This window comes from Pan troglodytes, chromosome 3 (assembly GCF_028858775.2).
Source record: "Pan troglodytes isolate AG18354 chromosome 3, NHGRI_mPanTro3-v2.0_pri, whole genome shotgun sequence".
In the NCBI taxonomy this organism is placed as follows: Eukaryota; Metazoa; Chordata; class Mammalia; order Primates; family Hominidae; genus Pan; species Pan troglodytes.
In genome coordinates, this window is record NC_072401.2 from 90147400 (window position 1) to 90163495 (window position 16096).

General features: G+C 36.1%; 1 protein-coding gene across 21 annotated transcripts in view; it reads right to left on the reverse strand.

Moving 5' to 3' along the window:
* FAM13A (family with sequence similarity 13 member A) overlaps positions 1-16096 on the reverse strand; it is a 379627-nt gene that overhangs the window by 49248 nt on the left and 314283 nt on the right. For 20 of the 21 annotated variants that reach the window (XM_063809674.1, XM_063809673.1, XM_063809676.1 and 17 more), the window contains 3 exons: positions 14942-14983; positions 12110-12289; positions 5528-5714 (listed from right to left, as the gene is read on the reverse strand). In XM_063809674.1, coding sequence (XP_063665744.1) covers positions 5528-5714; positions 12110-12289; positions 14942-14983 — 409 coding nt within the window. The remainder of the gene's footprint in view (positions 1-5527; positions 5715-12109; positions 12290-14941; positions 14984-16096) is intronic. The other variant, XM_003950373.6, reaches the window with a different exon arrangement.

Consider the following 16096-nt stretch of genomic DNA (forward strand, 5'->3'; position numbering starts at 1 on the left):
TAAGCCCAGGAGTTGGATGTTGCAGTGAGCTTTGATCATGCCACTGTACTCCAGGCTGGATGACAGAGTGAGACTCTGCCTCTTAAAAAAAATAGAAGAACTGAAACTAACAAGTACAGACTGTTCAAAATGTGTGATGGTAAAATGAAGAAAAGAGATTGGCCATCAGAGCAGAGGGAGCAGAAACATATTTACTGTGTTCAGTTTTACCTATTCTTTAGCACATTTAGTTGCATTTAAATCTCACAAAAAAACACAATCTCACAAAAAACTGCTATTTTACAGATGAAGTAAAAGGCTAAGTAACGTGCTTTACTTGCCATAGCTATGAAGTGAGATAGTTGGAACTGAAATTCAGGTATGATTACAAGACCTATTCTCCTTTCTTGAACCTTGACTGAGATTTCATGTACACATGAAACTAAAAGGAAGTTGTTCATAGATAAGAGACCTATAGACTTTGTTTTTATTTTTATACATTAAATGTAATATTATAGAATTCATATAATCACACAGAACATATTTGGAGAGAAGAGAAACAATTACCTCTAATACTACTGCCACCACCATAATGCAATCACACAATCACTTTTAGCTATATATCCTTTTAGCCTTTCTTCCTAGGAATGAATATATCATACATACATATGCATGCACTGTAGATATTGCTTCATAACCTATTTTTATATTGAAGGGCAGTACAGTGGAATCCCAGCTCCACCACTTATGTGTGACCTAGTTGTTTAATCTCCTATGCCTAATTGTCCTCATGATTAGAATGGGAATAATAATATCTACCTATGGATTATTGGGAGGATTAAAATTGAGAATATATGAAAAGCACTTAAAATATAACTTGTCAAATATTTTCTATTTTGTTATATAATCTTCATAACTATAATTTTGAATCATTGCAGAATATTTTATTGAGCTGACATACAAATGTTAATCATCTGCTCTTCTACTTCTGAACATTTAAATTGCTTCTAATTCTCCATGATTATAAATAGCCTTGTGGTGAACAAATTAATATATATGGTTTTTTTGATATTTAAGATTATGCACCTAGTGGCCGGGTGTGGTGGCTCATGCCTGTAATCCCAGCACTTTGGGAAGCCGAGGCGGGCAGATCAGTTGAGGTCAGGAGTTCAGGACCAGCCCGGCCAACATGGTGAAACCCCATCTCCACTAAAATACAAAAATTAGCTGGGCATAGTGGTGTGCGCCTGTAAACCCAGCTACTCAGGAGGCTGAGGCAGGAGAATCACTTGAACCCGGGAGGGGGAGGTTGCAGTGAGCTGAGATCATGTCACTGCACTCCAGCTGGGCAATAAGAGTGAAACTCCATCTCAAACAAACAAACAAACAAAAAGGATTATGCACCTAGAACAGAGTAAGTAGCAGAAGTAGGATTATTGGATAAAATGCATGAATGTGTTGTGATTTTTGACTCAAAGTATTAAACTCTGCCCTAGAGTGGAAGTTTGGAGATAGAGACTTTTTTTCTAGGCCAATGGAGATGAGCCAATAGAGAGGAAGTGTGCAGTGTAAGCATGTTTTTATGCCGGTGTCAGGTAGGCTGGGAGATGGATGTGAAAAATAGGATTTCCAAAGATACTTTTCACCTTAGAGGTTAGTTTTAGAATTTAGGAAACTTACTTTGTCATTTGAGCAGATAAGAAAATAAAATAGGCAGAGAGCTAGAGAAATTTGGAAGTGAAGTGAGGGAAGTTGAAACAGAAGCTGGTTATTTCAGCTCTTCAAAGTAAAAGAGGAGATAAGGTTTTCTTCTGGGAGAGAAGGAAGGGCACAGATATGAGCTTGGGGTTTAAGGAAAGGGAAAGGTTGAAATTGTGGCAATAATTCGAGATAAGGCAGTGCAGTCTGATGCCCAGGCTGGTACCTCACTGCCCCTGATTTCTGAGCTCTGAATTATCTGTAGTTTCTCGGTCTCTGCTGGTCATGATATCCTCGAGAGGCAAGGGACAGAGGGAGAAAGGAGCCAGATAGTTTCCACTGTAAAGACACCAAATCTGTAAGATACTTTTCCAGATCTACACCATATTCTCCTCTTTGGCTGTGCTGTGGGCCAGCAAGATCACTGTGAAGCCATTTACTCACTGTCTTCAGTTACTCTCCTACCATCTTCTCCTGAAAATGGCTCTTGCTCCCATCTTTCTACCAACCCTATTCTTACTAAGATCACCAGGGAGCTACATTTTGCTAATTTCAATGGTTGAACTCGCAGTCTTCTACTTGACCTATCATCTGATTCTCCTTCCTCTTTGAGTCCCTTGGTTACTTGGCTTCTAAGACACCAAACTTACCTCATTTTTCTTCTAGTTTTCTGGCTGCTGCTTCTTAAGTTTCCTCAGCTGGCTTCTTATCTCCCCATTCTCTGCCTCAAGGCCTTGTGTGAAGGCCTTTTCTATCCATATTCACTCCCTTGGTTATCTCAGCCAGTGTATTGGCTTTAAATGTCATTTACAATGCTCATGACTCTCACATTTGTATCTCTAAGGAGGGCATTCTCCCGAAACTCTAGGCCCAGAAGCCCAGTTGCCTCTCTAACATCTCTTCTCTTAGATGTCTAATTGGCAGCTCAGTCTTTCCATGTCAGAAACTGAACTTAGGATATGACTCCCAAAACGTCTATCTTCCTCATCTCAGTAAATTGGCAACACCAGTCTCCTGGCTGCTCAGGACAAAAATCTTGGAATCATCTTTGACTCCTCTTTTGCTTTCATACCCCACATTGAATCTGTCAGGTGATTTTGTCAATTCTATCTTCAAAATACATTCACTTTCTTACCCCACCTCTTGACCACTGCAGTGCACAACTCCAGGGGGAACCATTCATGTTTTAGTTGATGGGAACAGTGCTCTCTAGACCAGTGAAGGGTACAGCCCGTGAGTCCATATAGCTGGCTCTTGTATCACCTCAGTTCAAGCCATCATCATCTCAAACCCAGATGACTATAATGATTCCTAACTGGTCTCTCTGCTTCTGCCCTTGCCTGCTAATTGTCTATTCTCAACAAAGCATCACCAAATTTAAGTAAGCCAGGTCACTGTTCTACTGAGAACTCAATGGCTTCTCATCTCACCCAGAATAAAGGAGGGGTCCTTACAATGATCTATAAAGACCTATTTAACATGCCCTGCTTTCCATTCCCTCTTTCACTTTGCTCACTCTTTTCCAACCATAATGGTGCCTCTGTGGTTCCTTCAATATTCCAGAAAACAATTGCCTCAGAGCCCTTGCACCTGTGATTCCAACAGTAAGTCTTGCTTCCTTACTTCCTCTAGTTCTTTATACTCAAGTGTCAAATTCTTGGAGAGGTCTCCTCTGATTATTCCATTTAAAACTGCATCCCTTTCCCCCTCACAGGTTCCTGTCCCCATTCCCTGCATATTTTTTTTCTTTCTAGTTGTTATCACTACCTAATATACTTTATTGTTTACTTATTTATCTTGGTTATTGTCTGTTTCCCTGACTAGAATGTAAGCTCCAGGAAGGCAGGAATTGTTACCTGTTTTTCTCACTATTGTATCCACAGGATCTAAACTATTTCCTGCCACACAGATGACATATAATTATGTATAATTTTTTTAAGCTATAGAAACAAATGTTTGGTCAGAATGTAAAGAACTTAAAATGGGCTAGGGAAAGGTTTTGGAGGAAAGTTGGGGAAAGTAGAATTAGAAGGTTAAAAATAAGGGGGAAGTGAAGATACACAACTTAACATTCAGGATGTAGTCTTAATATTAGTCGTCGTTGTGTTCCCTGGCTCTTTGCTTTGTGGGTACTTGCGAAGATTAGATTTTTAAATTCATGGAATATAAGAGTTGGAAAACATCTTTGAGAACACCCTCACTTTACAGATGAGGAAGTTTTTCTTCTAAGTTGTATTGGCAGGGTTTTAAGTTATTCATTGCAACAAAGACATGGTCCACTGAGTTCACATGTGACATGCACAATCCTGGAATGCGGAAACTGGCAATTGAGGTAGGGGCAAATTCTTTCACATAAAAAACCCCAAATGGAATTAGGATCTTCCATCCCAGTGTTTTTCAGCACAGACTATGTCCATAGTTTTATCAGTAAACACATATTCGAAGGAGTAAATGTACTTTTCTACTTCTATTAACTATTACCATCTAACTAACTTAAGACACTATTCCTGGTGGAAAAAATTAATGGGTTAAATGAATGTAAAAAGGGATTCAAACTGAGAAGCCTGCTTCATAGCTTCTTTTCACACTATAAAGCCAAGTCTCAGACTTTCGGTCACCAGATATCTCTTTGGCAGATAAGCAAATCATGGGCCAATTAGAGAGCTAATGAAGTTAATACCATTTATTTTATTTAAATATTTACTTTTAACAACAAAAATGAAATCATCAGTGTTAAAAAATAGTGTGTCATGATTCCAAACTTTAAATTCTTTATTTTGAGAATTGTACCAGACATAAGTCTGAGGTAGATTATTATTTCTGTTCACTCTAGCTGATCAGTTTACTTCCAGAAACAATGCATTGAGACATTATGGGGGGAAAAAAATCCTAGATTTGCATTTACCTGTATTTTACTTATGGAAAAATTAGAAATCTTCTCCGAGCACATGCAGAAATTGACAATGAGAAAATAGGTGGCCCATGAATTTTATTGAATGTATGAAAAACACAGCATGGAGCTAAAAACTGGTGAAAGTACGTCAGAGGATTTGCACACTAAACAGTAGGAGAGGATATTGCCTATTTTTATTAGGGATTCCAGTTCACGTCATGTTATAAAATTTATCTTCAGGTTTTTGGGTTTGTTGTTTTCTTTTTTAACTAAAGACTTTGTGGCTTATTTTTCAGAGAAACTAATACATTAAGGAAGAAGGATGATGAATGTTAATAGTTATACTGAACAAATATTTAGTAATTGATTAAACCACTTGTAAATACTTATACTATGTATTGAATTAAGGATCCAAGATTCAGGTCTGAGGCAACTACATAGGGATTAATTTCTTTTTGTTTCTGATTAACTTGGAAGAAAATACTTTAAAAGAGTACAGATTTGAAACGAAATTTCTGAACATGAAGAGATTTCTGAACATGAAGATAGCTGATCCTCTTTCACTGTGTATTTCACCTTGCTTTAAGTTCATTCATTAATTTATAAAACATATTCACTTAGACAAGAACAAATAGAATGGGGAAAAAGAAGAAAAAATGCTTTATCGGCAATTTTATTTCAAAAACAAAATTTAAAAATGCTTGAAAAAAAAGAGAAAAAAACAATGAAAATCAGAGTGTGTGGTGTCTCTTGTTCCTTTGTAGAATATAATATTTCTCGGCCTTAATTTTTGTATTTATTAAAAAGAAATACAAATATATATACACTTAGTAGCTCTAAGGTCTCTTCCAGCACTCAAAACTGAAAGACTGAAATTACTTTTAATTTTTTTACAAAGCAAAGAAAAGAGATGTAATATTTCCTAACAAGTAAAACTTTATAGACATATTCACTTACCACAAGACCGTCTTGATTGTCATGAAGCTCAGAAAGTTTAGTACTGGATTTCTGACGTTTAGGCTTGCTCCTTTCTCCAGCACAACCAAAAGTATTTTTGTGTACCTTTTCGACTTCCTGAGTGTTCAAAATACAATCATCAAGGTGGCTGAACCCAGAAGGAGTATTTTCTTTGTTGATAAGTCCCCTTGAATTGAGAAAAAAGCTTAATTTTATTTTAAAAGATCAAATGGTCATTTAATGATACTCTAACTACATCATATCATACCTAGGAAATCCAAAGAGTGCCCAGAAATTCCAGTTTGCATCTCTGATCAAAATCTGAGCAGAGTGCCACTCCTGGGACTGCTTGGTGCCAAATAAATCACATTGAAAGAGAAATAATTCCTAGAGGCAAATTGGCAAGGGCTGTTTCTACCAATGGACAGCTTTTGTATTTTACCAAAAGTAATCTGTATTCAAACAGGGAGAACAGTGCAAGTTTATACAGAAATTTCCTATTATTCACAGTAGATGTTTAAATATATATATATTTAAAATTTATAAATTCATACAGTGTATGGAGAAAAATCTAAAAAGGAATTGTATCTTCCATTTTAGTAGTGTAGAAATGTGTATTGAACAATGAGAACACATGGACACAGGAAGGGGAACATCACACTCCGGAGACTGTTGTGGGGTGGTGGGAGCGGGGAGGGATAGCATTAGGAGATATACCTAATGCTAAATGACGAGTTAATGGGTGCAGCACACCAACATGGCACATGTATACATATGTAACTAACCTGCACATTGTGCACATGTACCCTAAAACTTAAAGTATAATAATAATAAAATTAAAAAAAATTAAAAAAAAGAAATGTGTATTTCAATCTCACTGAATTATTAATAGATAATCTTAGTAGAAATTATATAAGTTAATAAAAACTATGGAATACAAAGCATTTTAACTGAAATCTGGATTTGTTACTTCCAAGTACAGACCTCTTTCATGACATAGTTGTAGAAGTAGGTATGAATGTCATAGAATTTAATTCATTTGATGTTCATGAAACGGTTTTAAGTATTAATATCTTAAGCATTCCTATAATAGGTTTTCACAAGAGTAAATTAGCAAACTGAGTTAAAAAAAAAGAAACAATATCATGGAACAAATAAAACCATCAGCACAGCACCATGGCTTGGTAAGGAACAAATAAATGGGACTTTATTCTCCTCCTTCGTGGTATGAGTGAATTAATGTACCTCCCTAAACACCTAAAACTGTATCTTGAAATAAATGAATTCTAAAGAGTAAAAATACATATCATATTTTACTATTGGCTCAACCATATCCCAAAATGAAAGATAACATTAAATATTTATTCTGAAATCTAAATTCATATCTTTAGACAGGGTATAACAGAGGCAAAATTATGAATTAAATACTATCATAATATTTTCAAAGTTATACTATCTTTGGTAATTTTTAACACTCTATATTTTAGTCTTTTTTCTACAACTTTAATGTGAAAATATATATTTAGTAAAATTATATAAAAGATTTATGCACATTTATAAGAGATATTCTAAGTACAAAGTAATTGAAGACAGGAGGAGAAGCTGATAGGAACTAAATGCAAGCACTTATACTCATGCACATGCTCCTCAATCTCTCCCCTCCACGCACTGAGAGCAGTGCCTTCTGTGGGTGGCTGCATCAATTTGGTGTAATTCTAAAACTCAAAAATTATTTATTTTACTATTTAAATTCTATCTTATCACTCTTCATAGTTTTCCTAGCCTTTTTTTCTGTTTGTTTTTTATTTATTTTTAATTTTGTGTGTACACGGTAGGTGTATATACGTAAATTACAGGGTACATGAGATATTTTGATACAGGCATGCAATGCATAATAATTACATTAAGGTAAATGAGGTATCCATTCCATCAGGCACTTATTCTTTGTATTACAAACAATCCAATTACACTCTTTTAGATATTTTTAATGTATAATTAATTTATTTTTTATTCTAATCACCCTGTTGTCCTAACAAATACTAGGTCTTTTGCAAACTATGTTTTCGTATCCATTAACCTAGCTTTTGGGGTATATGTCCACTTATAACTTTTTTTTTCACTTTTATTTTTATTTATTTATTTTTTGAGACAGAGTCTTGCTCTGTCGCCCAGGCTGGAGTGCAGTGGTGCGATCTAGGCTCACTGCAAACTCGACCTCCCAGGTTCAAGCGATTCTCCTGCCTTAGCCTCCTGAGTAGCTGAGACTACAGGCATGCGCCACCACACTGGCTAATTTTTGTATTTTTAGTAGAGATGGGGTTTCATCATATTGGCCAGGCTGTTCTCAAACTCCTGCCCGCCTTGGCCTCCCAAAGTGCTGGGATTACAGGCATGAGCCACTGCGCCCAGCCCCAATTATAACCTTTAAATGGAGGACCTTTTATGCTTTAAAGCTAGTATGGACTGATTTATGTACCCTCAAAATTCACATTTTGAAGTCCTAATCCCCAGTGTGACCATATTTGGAGACAGGGCCTTTAAGGAGGTAAATAAGGTTAAAAGAGTAACAAGGGTGGGACCCTAATCCAATAGGACTAATGTCCTTGTAAGAAGAGGGAGAGACATCAGGAGTGTGCACACAGGGGAAGGGACATGTGCAGACACAGTGAAAAGGTAGCCATCTGCATGCCAATGTGAGAGGCCTCAACAGAAACGGACACGTCTAGCACCTTGACCTTGAACTTACAGCTTCTAGAACTGTCAGAAGATAAATTTTTGTTGTTTAAGCCACCCAGTCGGTGGTATTTTGTTATGGCAGCCCAAGCAGACTAAAGACGACAGCTAAAAACTATTTTTAAAAATAAGAAAGTAAAGTTTATTTTATGATCTTTTTGAATAGTGAATGAATGACTAGAAAAAATCCTGTCAAAATAAATATATGAAAATCTGACGATGCTGTTGTGCTCATGGACAAATCCTGTCTCCTCCGAGGGAAGTCTTTGCTTTTACGTGCATCCACGTGTCTCTTCTACTTCACTTTGTTGAACTCTAATTTCGATTACACTAAGATCCATGAGCCTGGGTGCGATATCTGTTTTTCATCATTGAATCACCTTATAGTACTGGGTGCTCAATTATCACTGTTGAAGACTTCAGGGGCACTTTATTTAGATACAGCTCTGTATAAAACACATGGTTGTATTTCTTTAAATCTAATCTTAGATGGAGCAGGTGTACTCAATTCCTTCCTGCAATATTCTGTCAGATTTCAATCACATTTGACATAACTTGGATTTGACTGAACTTAGATCTCTGGACCTCTCACTTTCATTATCTAGATTTATTTCCATATTTTTTCAGGATTTTCTCCTCACCCCTACATACTTACTTAATGTCCTGGCAATGCTGAACTATTTATTATTCCCCAAATATAGCCTGCTTTTCTTTTACTTTGCAGTAGGATTTTAATATAGTCTTTATATAACAAAGAAACATTTGGATCAATTTTCCAGTTCACTGTGTTTTTAGAAGATTGAAAATCATTTTCACTTAAATGATGCTTTGCTTTTAAAAAATATTTATTATGATTTTTTTCAAACATATACAGAAGTAGAGACACTATCATAACAGACTTCCATATACCCATTACCAAAATTTCACATTTCTGTAAACTTGGCAGATAGTAGATTTTTTTACTAAATGAATTTAGCTGAATATTTTTACATAATGAAGATTTTATTATTACATAATGAAGATTAATTTGCTACAAAATTGTAGCAAATAGTAATATAGGTCTGATTATATTTCCTTATGAATTTAGACAAATAACAAATCATTTGTACCTATGAATGAAGTTATTTGTTGTCTTTGTCTATCTTCGGTACTGCTATTTCAAAAATGGGCCATGATGACTTTAGTATGACTTTACTGACCCTTCTACTCATCTTGAAACATAGTCATCATTGGCTTCTTCAAGAATATTTTTTAATTTGTTGCATCTCTAAGTTACTAGAGGCAAAATAATAGATAATAATATAAATAGATTTCTATGTTTCTAAACACTTTTTAACCACTTCATAAAGCTTATAGTTTTGAATAGAATATTACAGCCTAGCTTAATTTTTCCTTATTTTTTGAGTAAAGACTTGTGAAAAATCTTAAATGAATCAATTGTATAGAAGCATATACTATGACGAACTCTTGACTGTAGGCTATATTAATGATTCTTGATCTTCTTATAATTTATGACATGTTCATGACTCTCCTGGAGATACTGGAGAAGACCTTTATGGCGGCTCATTGAAAGGAAGGTTAAAAGAGAAATCTAAGACCAAAGAGGAGATGCTGAAAGAATCAGCCTGCTGGAAAAGTATTTCAAGCAAGCAGATGAGCAAAAGGAAAGAGTGGAGCTGGGAAGAAACAAGCGGAATGAGAGCACTGGATCAAAGAAGGTGAGTGAAAGGATGACAGAACCCAGCATGAAGATAAGGGGAGAGGGGTTGCAGGAAATGACTACTGACCTACGGTCAAAGCTGGGCCAGACAAAATTAGTGGATCTGGGGGTTTTGAGAGATAAGGGTCTCACTCTTCCAAAGACCTGGAGAGCTAAGAGAAGCCGTTCAGTGTGGGCTGGGAGTTGAAGGACTATCAAGACACGATTGTGTCATAGTGTGCCAGGTTAGGTACTGTTTGTACCCCAAGATTCTCTCACTCAATGCCCAACAGTGATTTGACCAGGAGGAGTGGTGAAGGGAATAGCAAGAGAAGAACAATTAAGGGAAAGGCTAGGGTTTCATGGGTATAGTCTTCATACCATCACTCAGCTACCATTCCCCATCTCCTTTTGTTCTCCTAATACTGCTAGTAAAAAACAATCAAGATAACTTATGCAAGAAATGTCCCTGGGCTTGGGAAGCTCTCTATTTAAATTCTTCAGGAGAGGTGAGGCTGTGTTTCACATTTCCCTGCCCTGTCTGGCCCCTATCTGTTTTTACCTCCACTGTCCTCCCCTAGACCTGCTGCCAAGCATCCACCAACAGCACCATCACTCTCTGTTCTCTCTCATGCTCCCCACCACTTCCCACCTCCACCTGCTAGCCCTCTGTCCAAACAAAGAGGGTGGAAAGCAGGATATCGTGACACACTGAGGATATTTTTAAAATGCAAAATGTTGCTACATACTCCTCAGCAAAAAATGAGGCAGAGGATAAGAACAGTGTTAAATGAATAATTTGTGCTTTCTCTATAACACATTAGAGGTAGTACACAAACTAATTATACTTCTAAACACTTTCTATAAACATGTCAGTAGCTAATTTTAAATGTAAATATCTCATGTCATGCCACAGGTGAAGAAATGTAAATATCTCCTGTATCATACTTTTTCTATTTTCTAAATGGAATATTACAACTATTCTATCCACCAGCTCCATGAAAATTTATTTTAAAAGTACTGCACATGCTACTTGTAAATCAGTGGGTTATATTATTGATACTGCTTTATTTCTAAAATTACATTTGCTAATATAGCTCTTAAACATCTCGGTGAGGTATAGCATGAAACTTATTTATACTGTTTATCTTTTATGTTTTTCTTTAAGCGAAAAAAAGTTTTTTTTCTTTTTCCATAAAGGGTTTAATGTAGATTATGAGTCAAAGTGAAAAAGAATGCGAATGAGGGGTGTGGGACTATTATATATTCATAAAGATTAAAAATTAAGAAAAGAAAGAAAAAGAATGAGGGGAGCTAGGGTCTGGTTCAGGTTAGTTTCTGACATTTAATAAGGAGTTCAAAACAACAACCATAAAGAGGCTAAAGGCCATAGTCAATAAAAATAACCTTGGAACTTTCAGGGAAAATATATGAATATCTGTATAGTCTATTCTCTATATAAATTCATTTTCCTTGACAATTTAAATCATGATTATTAAATAATATAAATGGTAATTGTTCATCTGTATTTTATTAAATCTTTTTTCATGGAGAATAAAGCTCTTTGTAACACTATTCTTAAAATTCATACTACGGGAATGCCTTAAAATTAGTGATTATTATAATAAACAACTTAAGCTTTTCATTTTTTGAGTAGATTTAAGCCCAACCTTTCTTATACTAAAACATAATCAAATGTCAGAGTATTATAGGGATATCTGACTATTTAATCACATAAATATAATGGAGAAATCAGCTGCTCCATAAACAAGTCTAAATAGTCAACTTAATGTTGTCTAGCAAGAAAAAAGATACCTCTGGACAAGCATATGGTAACTTTCTCTGCCCATGGTTCAGAATCCCTCTAAATAAGATATTTATGAGGAAGCCATAGGGTGTATTCAATCAGAGGTGGCTTCTAACAACATACCAAATGTCTGGATGAAACGGAAATATTTATGCAATTACCTATGAATTTCCAAATGTAGCTAAGTTTAGAATGGACAAACTGATAAATCTTAAAGTTTTAACCTAAATACTGAAATGGGAGAGGACCAGGAGGTATGACTATAACACAGTGACTAATTTGGGTGTATATTTCTTTTAAAAAGAGAAAACTCAAGTAAGAGGAAGAATCATTGCCAACTCACTTGTCTCTCCCATGTCGAACTTCATCCTGCTCCTTGGACTGGCGGCGGCGCTGTCTGGCAGATGTGGCAGAAGATGCTGATAGTGTTCCAGATTCTGAGTCCTCTGAACTTTGACCTCCAGAGTTATTAACATCAAAAAGATGTTGTTCTACAGCCGATCGGATGGTTCTTTCTAAGAGTCTGGCAAAAAAGAATGCAGTCATTCAAGCAGTCAAGTTCATCAGTGATCACCTTAAAAAATCTGTGCCTACAGTTTTGGGAACATCTGTATTTCCAGTGGAAAGTCTTTAGAACTTCATAAGCAAAGAGAGATGATGAGGCATTAATCTAAAAAATATCTGCATTATGTGTTAAAACCAAAACTAAACGAAAACAATTCTGCCAATTTAACAACTTTCTCATCTTTGTGAAGCCAGTATTGCTGAAATGCTCATGGCAAGTCTAGCAACAATTATGAGGCATTCAGGAAACAGGGGTCAATCAATATAAGGAAGAATGAGGAAAGATTTTTTTTGCCCTCATAGAATAATAGTAGACCTATTCTTACAAAGGCAATTTCATACCAATTCTACAGAGGAAGAGAGAGGGATTTGCAAAGCAAACTGGCACAAATAATTTTATGATGCCTATTATCTATTTAGAATCTAAGACAAAATTATATGAAAATAATGATATTTTGGGAAAAAACTCACCAGAACAATTAGAACTCACAACAGCATGGCATAATCTTTCCTAACCTCTATTCAATTAAATTGTGATGTTTATAATTAAAGCTGTATTCATGCAAACACCCCAGAACATATTACTGAAATTGGAAGGATAGATTTACTTTGTCCAATATGAGGAAAACACATAAGCACAAAGCGCTGAAAAGTGCATGGTAAGCTAGAAATGGAATCATTTTTAAAGCTGTAGAATCTTTCAAGGTGTGTATACCTTTTAGCACCACATTATTTCCAAATAAGCTGGTATGGAAAGCTCTTAACTCAGACTCCTCAAACCATGTTTTTCTTCGCTTGAAAAAGAACTATATATATATGTTCTAAATGCTCAGGCTGAGAAGTAGCATTTACTTAAATAAACTGTGTTTTGAGAACTTAACTAATTTCAGATTTTTCAAATGCAGTTTTATAATCGACTCATAGTTATCTTATTCAAATTTTATTAAAAATATTTTAAGATAATGAGGAAGTATAGTCAAATTAACTTGGGCATTAGAACTTTTATAGATAGAACTCCATGTCTCAAATGATTCAAGATTATTTAATCACAGTACAGAGGATTGTGAGTAAATTAATATGCACATAAGAGATGTACATAATATATAAATAACATATTCATGAGGATGCCATAAAATGCATTACATCAGAGGTGGCTTCCTACAACATACCAAACATCCAGATGAAACTGAAATATCTAAACAGAACAACCCTGCACCTTTTCCAAGCTATACAAGACCCATAAGGAAAGATTATTAGGAAATGAAAAAGGCAAGAACATGTCAGCCTTGGTGCAGTTCTTGAATATCTTTGAAACTGACAAAGCTAAAGGAGGTCAGTCCTGCCCTCTGATTGTTTTCTCTCCCAACAAGGAATTAAGAAAATGGAAATCCATCCTGTTAGATCCAAATTCATTTCAACTAGTGCTTCTTCTAATTCTTCTCTCTTCTCCCTATCACACCACATCTACCCCACCTCCTACACCTGATCCTTGCCAAGAGAAGATGCTCCAAAGAGGCCCACTCATGTCCCAGCAAGTAAGGAGAATAGGTAGGTGTAATGGAAACATATGTGAGCAAGGAGCTGTTCTGTCATTCAGTGACTATTTATTTAGTGCCTAATATATGCCAGGAACTTCTCTAGGCAGTAGGGAGATAGCAATGAACATGACAGACAAGTTCCCTGTATTTACAGAGCTTACATTCCCGTAGGGCAAGATAGATAATAAAGAAATAATGTAATTTCCAATAGTAATAAGTTCTCTAAAACATTGAGTAAAGTGGTGGCAAGTGAATATGGGTAGTTAGGAATAGAATCCTGGATAAGATGACACTAAACGAGGAGTGAATGAGAAGAAAGTGCTGGCCAGGCTGAGGAACAGCCAACACAAAGGCTCTGAGGCAGCAATAAGGTTGGCCCTCCGTGGGAACAGTAGGTCATGTGGCTGAAGTGTAATGAGCAATATGGTCAGAGGCATTAGCAAGGACTGATAACTGGAGTTTAGTTTAGTCTAAGTGTCAGTGGAAGACTTTGGAGGAAAAGGCATGTGATGACATAATAAGAGAGTACCGCCACTGCCCTGTGGACCAGGGACTTGTTGCCATCACTAATTTGCTTTCTTTTCTGCATCCCTATTAGAGTGTAACATCCCTGAAGACAGGGCCCAAGGCGTCCTTGACATTACACATCTAACATGCGCCTGACGTGTTGCAGGCACTCAGTCAATGTAGGTTCAGTCAAATGAACTAAGTAGGGAGTAAAGACATGATTAATGGTTTAACCTTTAATTACATTACCCATTGCAAGATGCCTCCCAAAGTACATTAGACTACTTGCTAACATTAATTGATCCTGGCATTATTTTTAATGAAGTAAACAAAAAGCTCATATTTTCCAATGTTGGAGTTGTCTGTAGGAATACACATATAGAAGCTCAAATAAGAATACCTATGTAGTCCTCTCCTCCATATAGTTTAAAAGTCACTGGCTGCTTATTATCTGAATTTTCCAATACTGTACACCATTAGAGTTGCTTTTTTTTCTGTTTAATAAGTGGGACAGGGCATTAAAAAAAAAAAACCCAAAGCCCAAAAACCCAACCCAAATAACTTACTCTCCGGTTGCAGACACATTGCTGACTTGGGGTACATGAGCACTGCAGAAAAGAAGCAAAGAGAAAGTCAGGTTAGATGAAAGATCAGAGATGATGAACCAAACATGTGAAGCGGATCGCAGGCTGAAAGAAATTAGCTCAGTCCCAAGTGATCCCCAAAACAATGTTTAACCATCCAATGAAAGATGCTCGTTTTCACTTGTTTCTAGAAATGGAGATGGCCCTGCTTGCTTATAACAGTGGTTTTTTCTCCTTTTAAAAGTTGTCCAAGGCAGACAATTCTATAACTAAATTTGGAAAACCATCTCTTAGCTGTCAACCTATTGCCACAGCAGCCCTAGTTCAAGGTCTTTTCATTTTCCTAAAATGTTAATTGTGGCCATGTGCCTTCCTGCCACCTACTTCACCTATTTCTATCTTTCCCCAGCCCAAATCCATTCCCTTCCTTCTCCTCTTAGGCCAGGAAACAGAACATCTTTCTAAAACTCTGCTCTCAACAGGCAGAGGGCAGTGGGGACGACAGGGATAGAGAACAAGGAACCGATATTGTTTTCTATATGACTATTTCTAAACCATCTTTTCGAAGCCACATTTTCTTCCTAAGTTTCTCAGGATGGAAAGCATCTCAAGCTCTGTAATGTGTCAGCTTAACATCTAATTTACAATGTTTTTGTTGAGCACTTACAAATTTTCATGATTTTCCCATTTTTTTAAAGCCTGAATTATTTTAAAAGTATTGAGAAGTGGTCAACACAAAGTAGAATGATAAAATTACAAAACACTATCAGGTTAGCACGCTTCAGAACTTTCCCCCTCATGCCTGCACTTATGTTCACATAACCACAATGAGTGTTGAGGCTGGCAGCTAATTTAATTGTATTAACACATTACATTCTCACAATCTGCCCTCTAGTGTTTAGTTGGCTTGTGAATCAAGATTTAAAAGTGCCTATCCTTTAAAAGAAGAGGTTAAATATTGAGCAGATTTGAGACAATCTTTAGTCGTGTCAAACTATAGTTCTACCTAATAGTCCTAATAGTTCTTTTCTTTCTTTGTAGAAGACATTCAAAGAAAATCAAAGTTGTTAAGGACCAATATTGATAGTTGTCTTTCAATTACTCCAAACATTCTAATTTATACGATATAATTTTCAA